Below are 18,977 nucleotides of genomic sequence, written 5' to 3' on the forward strand. Positions count from 1 at the left end.
GGAAATAATAAAAAAATATTAAGAGAGCCTACAGAATGGGAAAAAATCTTTACTACATGCACCCCAGATACAGCATTAATTTCCAGGATATATAAAAAACTTAACATCAAAAAAACGAATAACCCAACCAATAAATGGGCTAAGGAACTGAGCAGACATTTCACAGAAGAAATACAATCAATTAGCAAATATATGAAAAATGTTTAACATCTCTAGTTATTAGAGAAATGCAAATCAAAACTACTTTAAGATTTCTTTTTTTTTAATTTTTATTATTGGTTGTTCAAAACATTACATAGTTCTTGACATATCATATTTCATACATTTGATTCAAGTGGGTTCTGGGGCTGGGGATATAGCTCAGTTGGTAGAGTGCTTGTTTCACAGGCATAAGGCCCTGGGTTCAATCCCCAGCACCAGAAAAAAAAAAAAAAAAAAAGATTTCATCTCACTTCATACAGAATGGCAAATATCAAGAATCCAAGCAACAATATATGTTGGGGAGGATGTGGGGAAAAGGGCACATTCAAACATTACTGGTGGGACTGAAAACTGATGCAACCATTATGGGAAGCGGTGTGGAGATTCCTCAGAAAACTTGGAATGGAACTACCATTTGACCCAGCTATTCCATGCCTTGGTTTATACCCAAAGGACTTAAAATCAGCATATTACAGTGATGCAGCCATGTCAATGTTTATAGCAGCTCAATTCACAATAGCTAAACTATGGAACAAACCTAGGTGCTCTTCAACAGATGAATGGATAAATAAACTGGAGTATATATACACAGTGGAATAGTAATCAGCCTTAAAGAAGAGTGAAATTATGGCATTTGCCAGTAAATTGATGGAGTTGGAGAATATCATGCTAAATTAAATAGGCCAATCCCAAAAAAACCAAAGACTGAATGTTTTCTCTGAGATGCTGATATTAATTCACAATAAGTGATGGGATTAGTGAAGAATAGAGTTTAGATTAGGTAGAGGGGAGTAAAGGGAGAGAGAGGATATAGGGGTAGGAAGGATAGTAGAATGAAACAGACATTATTACCCTGTGTGCATATATAACGACATGACCAGTGTGATTCTACATCTTATACAACCAGAAGAATGAGAAGTTATATTCCATTTATGTATGATGTGTCAAAATGAATTCTACTATCATGCATGACTAATTAGGACAAATTTAAAAAAATAAAGAAACAACAACAACAACAACAAAACCTCAACAAATACCCACCCCCATGGGCAAATTGGACTGCTGGACTGCATAGACATTTTCTGAAGAAGACATGGCCTATACATTGGCAATGGAGATGTAGCTCAGTGATAGATAGTTAGCATGCTCAAGGCTCTGAGTTTAATTCCCAGCCACACACACACAGAAACACACAGATACACACACACACAGATAGTGAAGAACAAAGGGCAAACAGGTACATGAGAGGGTACTCATGTCACTAATCAGCAGACAATATCAACCAGGATCACAGTGAGATATTATCTCATACCATTAGAATGAGTATTATCAAAATGATAAGAATGTTACTTAGGGGTGCAGAGAAAAGGAAATCCTTACACACTGTTGATGGGAATGTGAAGTAGTCCCATCATAACGAAGAACAGTATGGAAGAACATTAAAAATAGAACATTAAAAATAGAACTAACATATGTCCCAGTAACCCCTCCTCTGGGCATGTACCCAAAAAGAAATGAAATCAGCACTACAGAGATATCCACCGCACACCCGTGATTATTGCAGCGGTATTCGTAACAGCCAAGGTGTGGTCCAGTGATGGATAAATGGATAAATAAATTATGTTTTATTTGTGTGTGTATGTGTATACACACACACATATTATTCAGCCTTTTAAAAAGGAGCTTCTTGCTGGGAGCAGTGGCACATGCCAGCCTCAGCAGCTTAGTGAGGCCCTCAGGAACCTGTCTCAAAGTAAAAATGTGAGAAGGGCTGGAGATATGTGGCTCAGTGGTTAAGCTCCTCTACGTTCACTCTCCAGTTCCAAAACAAAAAAAGGAAACTTCTCCATTTGTTTCAACATGGATGAACTCCTAGGACATGCTAAACGAAAAAAGTCAAATCAAGAAATCAAGACAGATAAATAGTGCATGATCTCACTTATAAGTGGAATCTAAAATGGTGAATTCATAAAAATAGAGAGTAGAAAGGTGGTTACTAGAGGCAGAGGGGGTGGGCAGACACCTGTTAGAGGGAAAAAAAACTTTCAGTTTTAAGATGAGTAACCCAAGGGGATCTAATACATAGCATGGTGACTCTAGTTAACAATTCTGAAATGTATACTTAAGGTTTGTGTATGTATCAAAAGCTAACTAAATAAGGTGATATATGTGTTAATTAACTTAGTTGTGGCAATTCTTTCCCTGAATGTATGTATATTGAATCATTTTGTACACTATAAAATATAGAATCTTATTTGTCAATTTTACCTCCAAGCTAGAAAAATTTTATAAAGAAAATTTTATAATTAATATCAATGCTCATTACAAATTAAAACCAACTATCATAATGACAATGTCAATAATTTTGACAAATTAAGCATGTATATTTGTTCTACTTCTTAGATGAGACAATTTTAAATCAAGTTGAGAAAAAAAGTACTGACAAAGCAGTTCATTTTCAGTAATCTGGGTTTTCCCAAATAGTGACATGCGAGCCAGTCATTTCAAAATGGACAGCTTGAGTTCCTCTTCAAGAATCAGAAATGTAGGTCAGGGCTCTGCTGACTTTTCCATTTGCCTCATAGCTGAACGTTTGAAGTGATCATTGACAGGCAGGCGCTGGGGCAAGAAGACTCGCACAGCCAAGGAGAGCAGCAGGCCAGCTCTGAAGTGGAAGTATGTGCTTCATGCAGGTTGAGAGGTGAAGACACACGAATCCTCCAAATGCTTAAAGGTAGTTCTATTTCCTTCTGGAAACACACAGAAGATACTTTCTTTTATAAATTCCCATGTTAAGCTGATTCTGTAATGTTTTTTAATATCACATCACTTTTTAATTATTAATATTCAAATAATCTATTAGGTGAGTAGTTAACTTCTAACCAGAAATCTTTAGGTCTTCTGTTGCCTATTATTTATCAAGAAAAGCTCTATTGCTAACATATTATGAAAGAGATATCTATATTCCTAAGCAGTAAGAATGCTTGTTCTTAAATATGTTATCAGATATTTTACGTTTTTTCATGAGCCATGAATTGTGCTTTGAAGTTACTATTTCACGTGTTAAGACTCAAGTTTCTCAAAACAGATAAAAACATAATCACTGAATAATGTTGCATTTTAAGTAACTAAATTATCCACTTATTTCAACTGGATAATATAACTCGGGCTGTGAACTAATGGCAGTCTGGTTTTTCCATAACTTGTTTCTTTTGAGTTCCGCAGATGGAAAGCTCTGTTAGTTTAACTGGTGGCAGGCATGTCTGCCTTTGGCTCATTTCATTTTTCTTTATTTTGTATCCTTTTTCTTTGGGAGTTCTGAGATTTTTTAAAATTTTTCCCAACTTGTGCTCATCAAAGACTGACATTTCTAGAGCATGGTAGATGCCTAACTCCAGTCAGGAGAAGAATTCATCATCAGAAATTAGAGCAGAAAGAACTGTCTGATGAGTGACTAGATTAGGAGGAACTGTCTTTTAATAAGAGTCAAAGGTCCTTCTAAGATAATTCATAGTGATTTTCGAAGGGCATCAAATTCCACCCTTTGGCTTTACTCCTCTACCTATTACAGTGCTCCTCACATACCGTATATAACATGTATTTGCCCTGTTTCTTCCTTCCCTTCCTCCCACTCTTCCCTACCTCCCTCCATTCCTCCTTTTCTTTCCTATCAAAGATTCCTATGAAGGACAATAGTTGTTAGGAAAATGTAAAGCTTTCTTATTTCATTTAAATATTACAACTTAAACATTTTTCATGTCTATATTTTTTTTTCCAGAGAGAGGAAAACGGCTTTTTCCTGCTTTCGGGCATGAATCAGGTCACAATTCAATTGGACATAGTAATAGCTCTCCACCTGCTCTTCAGCTGGTGCCATGGAGGTACAGTATTTGGCACATCTTTTGTTCAACAAATAAGTTATCGAGTGATTGTTATTTTCAGTCATTCTGCCAGACACTTTGAAGAATATGAAAATTATCAAATTAGGAAAATTATATATACATAAAATGAATATGGAACAAAATAAAAGTGGTCTAACCTTCCTCCAAGTGCAGGATTTCGTTCCTAAATGTCCCTAATGAACAGCCTGTGATGTTAAATAGGAGGTTATTATGTGAGTGGGCATATTCTATTTTTCAATTCTAATATATTATTTTATTATAACTGTTATATGACCAATCAGGTGTTCGAATTTAATTCAACTTTATGAACCATTTATTGATGGTCACTTTGTGTCCGGCTCTTGTGGTAGTCTTTCATTCCTCACAAAACCCATGCAGTCCCTCTATGTGCTATTATTATTCCTGTCTCCTAATCCACACAAACTTCTGGTCTTCTTCAGGAGACCATAGTCCTATGAGACAGGCATGGGTGATCTTGAGGAATCCAAGAAGGGGATCTTCAGAAGTTCAGCAGGGCAACAGTTGGCACTTGGAAGTTTCTCTTAGGAATAATAGTGTCTTGGGCAAGTGGCAAGGATTTAGTTACTGGGTGACAACACCAAGGCAGAGTTCTTGGCCTTGAATGAAGTTTTGCTGACCCGATTATTCAAAGTATGACCTCAACTATAGGTTAGGACACAATTATGTTGGAGCTATAGATGTAACCCCATCAACAGAACTAGATCCCCCACTCACCCAGCAGGATGACATTAGACACTTCCAGAGTCAGATGGACAGCTATCTTAGAAGATTTGGAGAAGATACAACACCTGCTCTTTCTCAGCTTCTTGAAATAGGCAAACAAGAAGTAGGACTTCTTTTTATACATTCAAGTGATAAGTAAAGAACATAGAGAACAATTTTCTGATTTCCACTTAAATGTTATTAATTTCTCTAATAACCTTATTTAAAAGAAAAATTGACATTTTTGTATAACTTATCCAATCAATGTTGACTTCTGTGGATCACTGGATTCTTTTTTTTTCCTTCCATATTCTGTCCTTTTTTGGGGAGAGGGGTACTGGGGATTGAATTCAGGGGTACCTGACCACTGAGCCACATCCCCAGCCCTATTTTGTATTTTATTTAGAGACAGAGTTTCACTGAATGGCTTATCTCCTCGCTTTTGCTGAGGCTGGCTTTGAACTTGTGATCCTCCTGCCTCAGCCTCCCGAGCCGCTGGGATTACAGGTGTGTGTGCACGCCACTGAGCCTAGCAACCATTGGTCATTTTAAAATATGGAACTTGTGCGCCACTATGCCTGGCTTTTTTCCCCATATTCTGAAAAACCATTGATTTACTAATTCACTCCTGAATGTTGTGAAACCCAATGGTCCTGTGTTTCTGGGGTTTTTCTTTCTTCCATTTTATGAAAATGAGGGCATCTGGCTAAATCTGAAGTTTTTAAGAGTTCTGACATTTTTAATGTATTCTCAACATGGTTTCATGGTACTATGAACACATTTCTTTAAGGTGCTGTTGTCTAAACTTGAATTTTTAAATTTACTTAAGGTAGTCAGATATTTCCTTAAAACTTCTTCTGCATGTCTTTGGTTTCAATTCCCTATTGATGAAAGAATTTTTTTTGGTGGGGGTGGGATACCGGGGATTGAACTCAGGGGCACTCGACCAGTGAGCCATATCCCCAGCCCTATTTTATATTGTATTAGAGACAGGGTCTCACTGAGTTGCTTAGCACCTCACTAAATTGCTGAGGCTGGCTTTGAACTAGTTATCCTCCTGCCTCTGCCTCCTGAGCCAATGGGATTACAGGAGTGCGCCACTGTCTGGCCCTGATGACAGAATTATTTTTTCTCACTACTTCAACATTTAAATATTTATAATGTGTATGTAAATATTTATTACATAAATGGAAATAGTCAACTACATTTATATTATATAACAAGTTCATTCTTTAAGCTTTGTGTTCTAAGGATAAAGGTCTTTTAAAATCAAACACTGACCTTTAATTATGACTCTTTTGATGATTTAAAGAGATTTTAATGCAGTATTTCAGGAAAAGCCGATAATAAATTTCACAGAATCTCTGCTATGTTTTTCTTGATATGAATTTCATTTCAGTAATATTGCATTTCATTGTCATTTGACTCTATAAAAACTACCTTACTCTTTGTGTGTGTGTGTGTGTGTATGTGTGTGTGTGTGTGTGTGTGTGTGTGTGTGTGAGTGGTGCTGGGGATCTGTCCAGGCCTTGAGCATGCTAGGCAAGTGTTCCACCACTGAGTTACACCCCAAACCAATGACTTTACTTAGTTTTGGTTACAAAAGTCATATGTTTATTATGTAATTTTTAAGATGCAGATATATATAATTTTAAGATGAAAAAAATCAGAGGTTATTGTTGTTAATATATTAGTGCGTTTCTCTTTAATTCACACATTTATTTACTTATTTTTAACATTGAGTCTATATTAAATATGTTGTTTTGCAACCTTCTTTTTAATTTAACAATATATTGTGAACATTTTCCATATTATTAAATTAAAAATAAATGTTATGTGGTTATCAAGCACTGAATTTTTATCATTTGCAAGAATATGGTTTTAATCATCATATTCATAATTTGCTGATAAAAAATAGCTTTTATCTATAAAAAGAACAAGAGATTGGTTGAGTAGCTTTAGAATGGGGTTCAGATTCTGTAGTGCCCAGTGTTTATTTTAATCTTACTTTTAAAAAGTGATACAACTTTGGGGCCGGGGTTGTGACTCTGTGGTAGAGCACTCGCCTAGCATGCGTGAGGCACTGGGTTTGCTCCCAGCACCACATAAAAATAAAAAACAAAATAAAATAAAGGTATTTTTGTCCATCTACAACTAAAATATATTTTTAAAATGTGATATAGCTTCAAAATGCCTCAGTTCTCCATGATAAAACAGGGGAGCTCATTTGATTTGCTCTTTATAGAGAAGCCAAAGGACTAGCTGTAGTCTTATGTCATGCTGCTGAGCACCAACAGGAGCACAGGTAATAAACTAACTGACAAAAGTATTTTCCAATAGAAATCACTTAACTAGGGAAAAATAAATTTAAAATGCGATAGCATATTCTTCTGGGTCTCTTGTTGTAATATTTCTTGTGCAGCTAATTTATTATTTTATCTGTTTGTTTTCAGGAATTACAAATATACGCTGCTCTGGCAACCTCTGGGTAGAGCCAGCCACGGTTGTTAAGATGGGTGTAAATATCTCTATATATTGCCAAGCAGCCATTAAGAACTGCCAACCAAGGAGACTTAATTTTTATAAAAATGGCATAAAAGAAAGATCTCAAATCACAAGGATTAATAACACAAGAGCTCGGCTTTGGTACAAAAACTTTCTGGACCCACATGCATCTATGTACTGCACTGCTGAATGTCCTGGACGTGTTCAAGAGACACTGATATGTGGAGAAGATGTTTTTTCTGGGTGTAAGTTTTGGGGCACATTCACAAAACAAACCCAAATTAGTCTAATAATGCACTGGTAATTGCTAGGCTTATCTGAAAGCAGGCAAATTGACATAGTTCATCTCTTAGTTGGGCTTAATACAGGAACTTCTAATGCAAACATCTCCAGGGTCAGGTTAGTGAACTGTAAGTTAAGGATGCTGGTGGGATCTGTGCGGAGAAGACGGCCTGTGGACTGGGTACAACCCTTGCTCAGATCCAGCCTTCATAGGGGTCCAGTATGCCCAGATCTTTTGACTCTCCAAAGGAAGGCAAAAATATGAATGTTTAATACAAACTCTCCAAATTTTAAAATATTGAGAAAGCATTCAAAACACAATGATTTTCACCTCCAGCCTGGCCAGACAGGGCATATGTGAAAGTTAGTGCCTCAGATTTAAAATGTTGCCCGTTTCTTTTTCTCACTTATGCTTTTCATTCATTTCCAAACTAACATCATTACCCTTGAAGAAGATATCATTCAGATATTTTAAGAAGATATCATTCAGATATTCTGAGACCAAGATTCACAAACTAGTTTTGTGTTATCATCATATTCCTTACTATCTGTGTAACGTTGGGCAATTTGCTTAACCATATGAACTTAAGTTGCTTGTCTGTAAAATGAAGCTAATTTTACTAGCTGGGTTAATTACTAAATTTCAATAATTTACTTAAATGCATATTATAAAATTTACAGTAAACACCAGTGCCTAAATCCTTAAAAATGTGTCTTGGGGTGGGGATACCAGAAATTGAACTCAGGGGCACTCACCCACTGAGCCACATCCCCAGCCCTATTTTGTATTTTTTTTTAATATTTATTTTTTACTTGTAGTTGGACACAATACCTTTATTTATCTATTTATTTTATGTGGTGCTGAGGATCGAACCTAGGGCCTTGCATGTGCTAGGTGAACGCTCTACCACTGAGCCCACAATCCCAGCCCCCTATTTTGTATTTTATTTAGAGACAGGGTCTCAGTAAGTCGGTTAGTGCCTTTCAGTTGCTGAGGCTGGCTTTGAACTCGAGATACTTCTGCCTCTGCCTCCTGAGCAGCTGGGATTATACTACCATGCCCAGCAAAAATATGTCTTTTTTGACAAAATGTAGGTAGAAGCTCATACAACCCCCTGCTTCTAATCCCATTACCCCTATCATGAATCACTGTTTGTTGCTGTAATTACTAAGAAAAAATTTAGTCAAGTTAATCTGAAAAATATATGCCAATTTAAGTTGTGTTCATAGTATTCTAAAAGTTTTGAAGTTACTGCAGTAAGATGAGCTGACTTATATAATTATATAATACTTTGTTCTTGGTTCTACTATTATGAAGGATACATCAGATCAGCAGTGTTTTAATCCAGACGTTCTCTATAGAGAATGTTGCCCATTGTCAGTGAAAGATAAGGGCTTTGGGGGTTTTACCATGTTCCTATCCTCCATGCTTTTGAGAATCAGATCTGAGTTCTTGCTTCCTCCTACCCTCTGCTCGCTCCTCAGCTAACAAGAGCCAGACCAGTGGCCTCCACGTGAGGTCATTGCAGAGTACCAATATGGCCTCCACTGCAGCTGCCCGAAAAGCAGGAGGTTTCTTCATTCTGTAATGAGGCCATTGAGCTGCTTAACTCTGGGCAGCGATCTTGCCTGCTTCTCAAATGAGAACTATGGGAAAACATGCAGAAGAATTGAGGAAGGGAAGTTTTGGAATCAAATAATTAAGATGGTAAATATATGCCTTAAACTAACGCCTCGCACATGTGAAGTTTGCCCTAAATTGTGGAAATTAAACCACAAGCAGATACTTTATCTGAGGTATGAAATCTCTTTAGCTTGTCCACATCCTCAGGAAACATAATCAACCCTCAATGCTTCAATACTTCACTATCTATCCTTTGCGGGGCAGGTGTACGAGGTGTACAATTTCTTCAGAGGACAAGAAAGCAACTTCCACAGTTATGGGAAAGAGTTGGTTGTTAATTCAGGCTAGAGGGGGAAAAAAGGATGTAAACAAGTGTCACCTCTGTTAAAAGACAAAATTTCAACAAATACAGTTTTTTTAGATCTAATTGGCTTTTGTGATTCATGAAACGGAGCAGGAGCTCATTCTATAAAATAGAAAGGTGCTCCACTGGGTGTGACAAAACAATTGATTTTTTATAAAGTGGGAACAAGAAAGCAGAACAAAAAAAGCACGGGGTTGGTTACTATCATATTACTTCAGATTACTTTCCTCATAAAGGTTAAAGTGCAGGGAACTTCCTGTCCTGCTTGATCAGGTTGACTGGGCCTTTTCAGATTGGTTACTGTGAGTCTTCTGTTTTCAGGAAAAAAACTGATCGCTAGGGGGTTGGCCTGATGCCTTAAAGTTTCAGTTGGATTGTGTGGCACTTAGCACAAGGTCACTCCATTTTGGTTTGGTTTGCTGGGGCTTTGTGTGGGAGCTTAATCCAAAACAAGGGCCTCTTACAAATTTTATTTAGCACCCCCATTCCTGTGTGGGCAGTTTGTGTGACACATTCTCTTAATTGCCCCACGAGTCTTGGCTAAGGGGCCTCTGCCCCAAACCCTGGGCACTGTTTCAGGTCAGAGAAGGCCTCCCTTCCCGATGACCTGTTTCTACACTTTCATTCTCTGCTGATGGCTCTTTAGAGAGAGGACATCACTCTTTCCATTCATTTCACTGGGGGGTTATAGCTCCTTACATAGATCTCTGGTTATGAGCACGAAAGCACAACTACCAGGTAAGAATTTACAAAAGGCCCTGGATTTAAGCTGAATGTGCTCTTAGGCTCTGCATTCTTAGCAAACAAAACTTCCTATTTAAGTAGGTCAGAATAAGGCTTTTGAGGGTTTTGTGGCATTCTAGAAATCACGTTGCTTTCACTAAACTATTTGAACACAGGATATTCGTCCTGGGAGCTTTACTATGTCAATTTATCATTACTGTTTTGAACAAAATGATATAATGCACCTTTTTTGAATGAAGACAAACCATAAAAGATAGAAGACAAGTGAGTCATTGCTTTCCTTGAAAGGACATCCACATATATTTAAAAGTTTCTCTAGTGTATAATTTGTGAAATACAAACTATCACAATTTCCATCATAAGCCATGATCTTAAACACTTAGATTCTTATCTGTGATGAAATGCACACATATTATGGAAACTTTGTTCTAACAGAGCCATACTATTCATAGGATTAAAAAGTTAATGAGATGTCTTTTCATTTAAAAATACCAAACCATATACAGTCATCTCCACTTAATCATTTATTTAAAATTTTAGGCATCTTTGACTGAGATTGTCACTTTTACTTCTTGTTATGGACAAAGAAAGCTCATTTTTACCCAATAAAAACCCTGGAATATTCATGTTTAACATTACTATTAGGTATGAATCATTACTGCACATCAGGCCTGGCCTGTGCCCTCCTTGAATAAGGAATTGCAGGGTACTTTTCTTTTTCTTTTTCTTTTTTTAGCTGTGCTGGGGATGGAACCCAGGAACCTCTGCATGTTAGGCAAGTGCTCTATCACCCCCAGACCTCTTCATTTTAATGGCTTTCATTGACATTTTATTAATCAAGTCATACACTTCATAGAATAAACTTCACTGAGTGCTTTCTATGCTTTAAAATGTGCTCAATGCTAGAAATGCAAAGAGGGAAATCAGAGACCCTGCTTTCAAAAAGAAAGGATCTTTGGCTAGGCTCTGAATGAATAAGAATTCTGGTTGGTGATCAGTGACTGTCCAGATAATAGAGAACAGGTGGGATTAATTGGAAAGAGCATTTAGGCCATCTCCTTGTATATTTCAGGATATTCTCTAGAATCTGGTTGAACAGCAGATCTGTATTCTTGGTTATTGAATAACCTGGCAATAAGATTTAGCAATCAGCAGATGTGACTCTCATAACCATACTCACAAGCTGTCTGTATGTCGTTTCATATTATCAAAAGCTGTGCTTATTTTTATATGTGTAGAGTTGTCTTTTGCCAAGTTAATTAACCTTTTATAATCCTGAGCATTCGCTTCATATAGAATGCTGGGGAGACACATAGTCCACAAAATTGACATTTGTCTTTTGTGATTGCCCAATCAATGACATTCTGTATCTGAAAGCAGAGGAAATTATTGTAATCAACAAGGAATCACACTGCAAGCAATGTTAAGAATAAGTTATGTTTCCATACCTACTTCCTTTAAAGCTCAAAAAGAATGGAAAGATTTAGTTACCCTACTTGGAACCCAATTTCTCCTCACTGTAATTCAATGTTACAACTCACCTGAATGTTTTGAAGTACTTTGGTATGCTCCTAACAGTTTTTTAAAACTGTAACATCAATTGCATTCATATAAAAAGTTAAAAAAATTTAGACTAGCAAAAACAGAAATACTGATCATCTCCATAATCCCATAATTTTACCAATAACATAGTCTCTCTTTAATGATTTGGAACATGTTTTTTGAGTTTCAGTCTTTTTCTCTTTCAAATGAAATCACTATACTGAACTATTTTGCAACATGCTTTCTTACTTTATCATATGGTGTGTAACACAGAAGTTGAATTTCAGGTGGGTTCTTTGTCTTGTGAATTTGAAGAATGAAATCCACGGACACAAGGGTGAGAGCAAAGTACAGGATGTATTAGAGTAAGAGAAAGCAGAGCTCCTGAAGAGGGAGGGGTGCCCATGGGTGTCTGTTATCTAGGGATTTTTGTGGGCTTGATCTGTCCCTGTAGGTGATTGGTGGGACATAGGATTTTGGACAGAGGGGCCAATCAACTCTTTTTCTATTTTGTCTTCTTCAGCAAATTTGGAGAAAAGTGATTTCTAAGCCTTAATCAGCACAAGTGTGGGGGTGGGGGTCTGTTGGAGCAAGAGGAAGTACTTTTGGAGGTAGGTAATGTCTAGAGCTGTTAAGAAACTGTCCTCGTGGCTAGGAATAACTGGGGTAAGAAGCTTAATTTCTCAGTTCTCTCTTCCTCCTTTTCTTCTCTTAGACCCTTTTTCTGACTGATTATGGGTTGCCTATCTTTCTGTTTCAATCACTTAATCAATATATTTCTAATGTCTCCCAAAGGTTCAATCCTTAAATTGTCATTTACATCATTATTTTTGGATGTATTTTTAGGAGTATACTATAGCTTATTTAACCCTGTGTTGGAGTATTAAGGTAGTTTCCAATACTTTAGGGGCATTTTTTTTAACCAAATGTTTTTATATATCGGTAAATAATTCATTAAAAGTGCATTCCCTAGATATTATTTCCACTTTTAAAGATTGTGATATGTGAAGTGCCCTTCATAAAGATTGTACTAATTTGTACTCTCACTAGAAGAGCATTAGAAGATTTCCCTGAGTCCATCTCAACACTGTGTATTTACATATTTCAAAATCCTTGCCAGTTGGATAGATCTAAAAGATATCTATCAGTGTTTTGATTTGCAATGAGGATAGAATTTATATATTTTTATTACCTTATAAGTAACATTCTTGGTAGATGGCTTGCAGGTAAAATGAAAGAGTACATTTGTATTTAAATCTTTGGATATAACTTCAAGTGTATATGTCTCTATCTTTATTTTTTATGATTCCCTCAATCTTCCATTTGTCTTGTGCTCTCTGGGTAATCGTGTACCCCCAGGCGGTATTTCCCATGTAGCCACAAACTGAAAGCCATACTTGAAAAGTGGGTATATGATTAGCACTCAATATTTCCATACTTTTTTTTAAAAACTTGATCTTGGTTATGTATTATTGGATGATATAACTGAAAATTCCAAATGCCATTCTGTAGTTGTTGGAAATTTATAGGCTTCAGTGGGCTGAAGGGCTGAAAAGGTGTCATCAGAACTGGCATTTTTTCCCACCCCTTGGGTTTAGTTTTTCCCTTGTTGCTTCATTCTTAAGCAGACTTAAGGCAGCTAAAGGACTGTCCACTAAGACAAGATGGCCACCAGCAACTCAGCTCACCTGCTACTCACACAGCAATTTTAAGGCCACTGGGAGGAAAGCTGGATAGAGGTGAATGTAAGGGGAATGGAGAGTGTGAGGGAGAGAGAGGTGGGAGGGGGTGAGATCTGTGAATACTGAACTATTTAAAAACTCTTTTTGATGTGGTCTTGGTGGCAAAATTCACATAGCATAAATGTAAATTTTTAGCATGTTTAAGCACCTCTTTTATAATGGCTTAAAAAAAAAAAAAAAAGACCCTTGGAGAATTCTGATTGATCCCTAGAGTCATGTGCTCATTTCTAAGGGCATTCTCATATTAGCCAGCCTAGGTCAAGGTTTTGAGACATGAAATACATTCACATTGTTTTGCAACCATTACCCCACTCTCTTCAGAACCCTCTTCTTGCAAACTGAAACTCTTCCTCCATTATACAGTAGCTCCCCGTTCTCCCTACCCCAGCCCCTGGACACCTCCATTCTGCTCTTGTTTCTAATAGTTTGCTCTTCTAGATCTCTCATGTAAGTGGAATCATAAGGCAGTTCTTCATTTCTTTTTATTTTATTAGTGTTATGTCTTCAAGTTTCATCCATGTTGTATCATGTGTTGAAATTTTCTTCCTCTTATAGCTCAGTAGTATGCCATGATATGAACACTGAACTTTTAAAGCAAGTGGGGGAATATGTCCCAGAGGAGGAGATAATCTGCTTAAGTAGCAGAAAAAAAAAATTGCAAAGAACCCTTCCACAAGAGCCTAAGAACAGAGGTTTCAAGGAGGGAATGACCACAATGTCAAGGGCTGCAGAGGTCAAGTTCAATAACAACTGACAAGAGAGAATGGGATTTGGGGAATAGAGTCATTATTGACCTTGGCAACAGCGATTTTAATAGAATTGTGTGAGCTGAGTCCTGATTATTTGGGGCTCAAGAGTAAATGGGAGATGAAGAATAATGGGCTGTTTTCAGATGTTTTGCTGTGAAGAGGAGGAGACAGATATAGTGGTAACTGAAGGAATATAGAATTTGGGAGAAGACTTTTTTTAGTGGACAAGGATTGGGGTGAACTTGACCTTGTTGGTATTGCCAAAGGAGCAGGGAACATAGTACAGGAAGAAGAGAAGCAATGTTTGATGGCGGAGTGGATTGCAAGGTGAGGTGGATGAAATGAGGAGCAGAGAGGAGCTCAGTGCTGGCTGGCCCAGTTTCCAAAATAAAACAGACAGTTCATCAGCTAACTACTTTGCAAAGAACTTTATGTTTCTTGTGGGTGCTTCTAAGTGATACATTTTGTTGCAGATCCACCAGATGCTCCCAAGGAGGTCACCTGTGTCATTTATGAATATTCAGGCAACATGACTTGTACATGGAATACTGGGAAGCTCACCTACATAGACACCAAATATGTGGTGTACTTGAAGAGGTAGGTTCCTTCTGAGGGGGTTCACATGTGCAGTTCCACTCCATTCAACCTGCGTTCTGCCTGCAGCAGAGATTCAAGAAATCAACTTCAAACATTAAACATATGCTCTGATTATCCCCATCTTCCTAATTATGATCAAAGAAACTAACAACACCTGTCCTGAGCCATTCATATTTTAATATTTCTGTGGGGCAGTGTGTTCTATGACTTTTCTATCCTTTTTATTCATTGGTAGATAACTGGTAGATAGCACCTAATGGTATAGCTCAGTACAGCTTTAAATTGGCTTCAATCCTAGCCCCATTCTCCTTTTAGGATTAGGACAATTTACTCAGTTCTCAAATTTGCTGATTTTTTTTTTTTTTTTTTTGGTACTGGGACTTAAACCCCGGGACACTCAACCACTGACTTCAGCCCTATTTTGTATTTTATTTAGAGACAGGTCTCACTGAGTTGCTTAGGGCCTCACTAAGTTGCTAAGGCTGGCTTTGAACTCGTAATCCTCCTGCCTCAGCCTCTGAGCTGCTGGAATTACAGGTATGCATCCCTGCACCCAGTACTGATTCTTCAACATGGGATTCAAGTAGAACCTAATGCGTGAGTTTGTTCTAATTATATAAATGGCATTTGGCTTTTAAAGTATGTACACGAGGCCATGTTCATAGTTGGCACTAGATTCACAGATGTTTTTGTCCCCACGACAAAAACTGGGCCAACTAGTACTGAGACGCTACCCAGGGGAATTCCAAAGAGTTCCCCCCCAAAGAAAGGGAATGTCAACTCAGCCCCTGCAGGTTCTTGATACACATTGCAGAAGGAAATTTCAGGACATAGAGGCACAAATTTTCAGGAAAAGAGGCACAAGCAGAGATTTGTTCAGGGAAACAAGCAACAGAGCAGGATGCGTGCTCAAGGGGAGAGGGACTACAGGCACTTGGGGTTCAGACGTGCTTTTGTGGTCTCAGGCTTCCTTTTTTAGAGGAAACTTTGTAAATGGTAAGCATGCGTAGTACTGGGGTGGAGTCAGCTTAATGGGCTTGACTCTCTAGATCATGGAGCACAGAGCTGGGTATGGTGGTCTGTTTCTTCTCAGAATCTTTAGGTTGACATGATTTAGTTAAGAGCGCTTGGACGTACCCTTATCATGGGTTTTTAACAGCATCTTTCTCTAGGCTTCTTTTAGTCTAAAAATATATCTTGCAAGCTAACAAGACACATTAGCACTAATTAACTGGACTTAGAATACTCTAAGATTTATTGGACTTTTTAAGTATTCTGGCCTGGAGGAAAAACAGGCCTGGGAGTGAAGGTGAGGACCTTTGTAGAGTTTTTAGATTTAAACGACAGTCTCTCGTTCCTTCTCTGTTTGTCTCTGTTCTACCTATCCTTATATCTTCTATCCTACCTCAGTAGTAACCCCCAAATATGAATTTAGTGTCAGTGTAGGCCAATCAGTTTTTCTTAGGGGTGTCCAGAGCATAGGACTTTCAGTTTTAAAACTTGGAAAGTTGTGGGCAAACTGGGGAGAAGTTGGTAACCTTAACCATGTTTCTTGTTTTATTTATTTATTTTTAAAGAAGCAATGCCTTCTGTAGTGAATTCAAAGTATTAGTAATCCTCAACTTTTCATGAGCTACTTATTTTTTAAAGGACTTACTGGACCCTTACTGTGTGCCAAGCACTGGGGCCAGGAGCTTTATATCCATGACCTCATTTAATCCCCTATACAACTTTGTGAGGTACGTACAATTATTTTTCCCACTTTTATAGACAAGGTACTGAGACTTAGAGAAGTTAGGTGATATGTCCAGACCCAGGCAGCCACAGAGAGGGGCAAATGGGAATTGAAACTGGGCCACCTGATGGCCTCCTTCCTGTCTTAGCGTGTTTCTGCTCAAAGGATGTGGGAGACCATATCAAGGACATATTTTAGAGATGCTACCAGGTCTCACCATTAGAGAAGAGAATAACCTTGTAATCTTATTCTCTCTCTGTGTGTCTGTCTCTCTCCTGTTAGGTACTCAGAATAATTTTAACTAAATGAAAAATAAAAAGGAACACCTCTTCAAGAAATTCTGGGTAAAACCTGGATAGATTGTATAAATACATTACTAAGCCTGGGATTACCAACTGTTTGCCATGGGCAGGAAGCTCCTGCTTTTTATTCTGAGCGGGGGCCTAAACAGGATGGTCAGATGTCAAAGAAACCATGAAACCCTGAGATCAGAAGTAGACAGAGTGATGGATAACATACAGTGTGCTAAGTACTATACTCCATGTTTGTGTCTTCAATTCTCAGCTCTGCCTTGTGCGGAAACTCTTGTTCTCATTTTTTAAGTAGTTTGGAGAGTAGACATTGCCCCTCCAAAGTCATTTGGCTAAGAAGTAGGGGAGCTGGAATTCTAACAGGTGTCTTTCTGGCTCTACAGTCTGATACTTAACCTGTATCTTGCTTTAATGCAAAGCAATCGCTCTGAGATGCAAAGAGGTCAGGAGGATAAGAAAACTAGAGTCTCATTACTAAGTTAATTTTAGAAATGTGAAAATGAGAGGTGTCTGAGGGCAAACCCCATACTTTAAGCTCACAGAAAAGCTAGGTAATAGCAGATTAACAGAGAAAGCTTGGTAACTTGAGGACTTTTACTGTTTTCTGGAAACTGGATGTATCTCACTTGTCTCAGTCTGGCCCTCAACACTCACGGACTTCCTGATCTTCTTGTTCTTCCTTCCTTCCATTTTGCTCTCTTTCTCTATCTTCTATCTTATATAAGATATAATATAAGATATAATAATAAGATATAATATATTAAGTATAATTCACCTACCACACAATCCACCTTATTTTAAGTATACTATTTAATGATTTTTGTTATATCACAATGCAAAGAAAAGACCATGGACTCCAATTTTAAATCAAATTAAAGCAAGCTTGTAATTCTGGCCGGGACTCTCTCCCGAAATCCTTGGGTTAGAGAACAGTACCCCAGTTCTCTAGGAGCATGGTTTTATAGCACAAAAAGTTACAAAAGGGGGGTGCCTTGAGAACTTACAGATAACAGGATTTTGACAAGTATAATACAAAGGCAGATAGTAGGTTAATGATCTAAATGGTTCAGCATTTCAAGGTAGAGAGTAAATTTAGATCCCCAAACCGGAATTTCTGAGGTGCTTCTAAGGTTTCAGAGAGGGTTGTTATCTGGTCAGGGAAAGCCAGGCATGGGTGAGTTCAAGGCATGGGCAGGTATTCCAAGCGAGTTTAGAAATTGCAGTAATTTATAGTAAAATAGTAACTTTTCATGACTTTGTGACAAGATGGCTCCCAAATCTTAAGATGGAATTAGGCTGGGTTCATCAACTTTAGCAAATTCCTAGAGTTGTGCAACTATCACCACAATTGATTTTAGAACATTTTCATCATGCCAAAAAGAAACCCCATGCCCATTAGCAGTCACTTCTTATTTCTCCACAACCCTCCCAGCACCTGGCAACTACTATTTTGTTTTGTTTTGTTTGTTTCTGTGGATTTGTCTACTCTGGATACTTCATGTGAAAGGAATCCTACAGTAGATGGTCTTTAGTGACTGGCTTCTTCACTTATCACAGTGTTTTCAAGGTTCATCCATGAGCAGCACGTGTCAGTACTTCAATCCTTTTACAGCTGAATAATGTTCCATTCTAGAGTTTTATCACATTATGTTTATCCATTCATTAGTTGATGAGCATTGGATTATTTCCACATTCTGGCTACGTGAATAACATTCTATTAACATTTATACAAACGTATGTTTTCATTTCTCTTGGGCATATACTGAGGCATAGAATTTCTGTGCGTATATATTAACTGTTAGGGGAACTTCCAGAATGTTTTCTAAAGGAGCTGCAATATTTTACCTTCCCACTAACAATGTATGGGGGGGATTGTGTTCCAAAATCTCCATGCCTTTGCCAATGCTTGTTATTCTCTTATTGGTTATTGTCATCCTATTAGGTACAGGTTATGGG

The 18,977-nt window shown here is 37.7% G+C and overlaps 1 protein-coding gene across 1 annotated transcript in view; it reads left to right on the forward strand.

Annotated features, from left to right (window-relative positions):
* The first annotated feature begins 3,982 nt into the window (after window positions 1-3,982).
* The window catches only part of Il23r (interleukin 23 receptor), a 58,083-nt gene continuing 43,088 nt past the window's right edge, over window positions 3,983-18,977 (forward strand). The window contains exons 1-3 of the mRNA XM_027949464.1: window positions 3,983-4,082; window positions 7,280-7,576; window positions 14,852-14,975. Coding sequence (XP_027805265.1) covers window positions 4,013-4,082; window positions 7,280-7,576; window positions 14,852-14,975 — 491 coding nt within the window. The 5' untranslated portion in view covers window positions 3,983-4,012. The remainder of the gene's footprint in view (window positions 4,083-7,279; window positions 7,577-14,851; window positions 14,976-18,977) is intronic.

The sequence above is a fragment of the Marmota flaviventris genome, chromosome 10, assembly GCF_047511675.1.
Source record: "Marmota flaviventris isolate mMarFla1 chromosome 10, mMarFla1.hap1, whole genome shotgun sequence".
Taxonomy (NCBI): domain Eukaryota; kingdom Metazoa; phylum Chordata; class Mammalia; order Rodentia; family Sciuridae; genus Marmota; species Marmota flaviventris.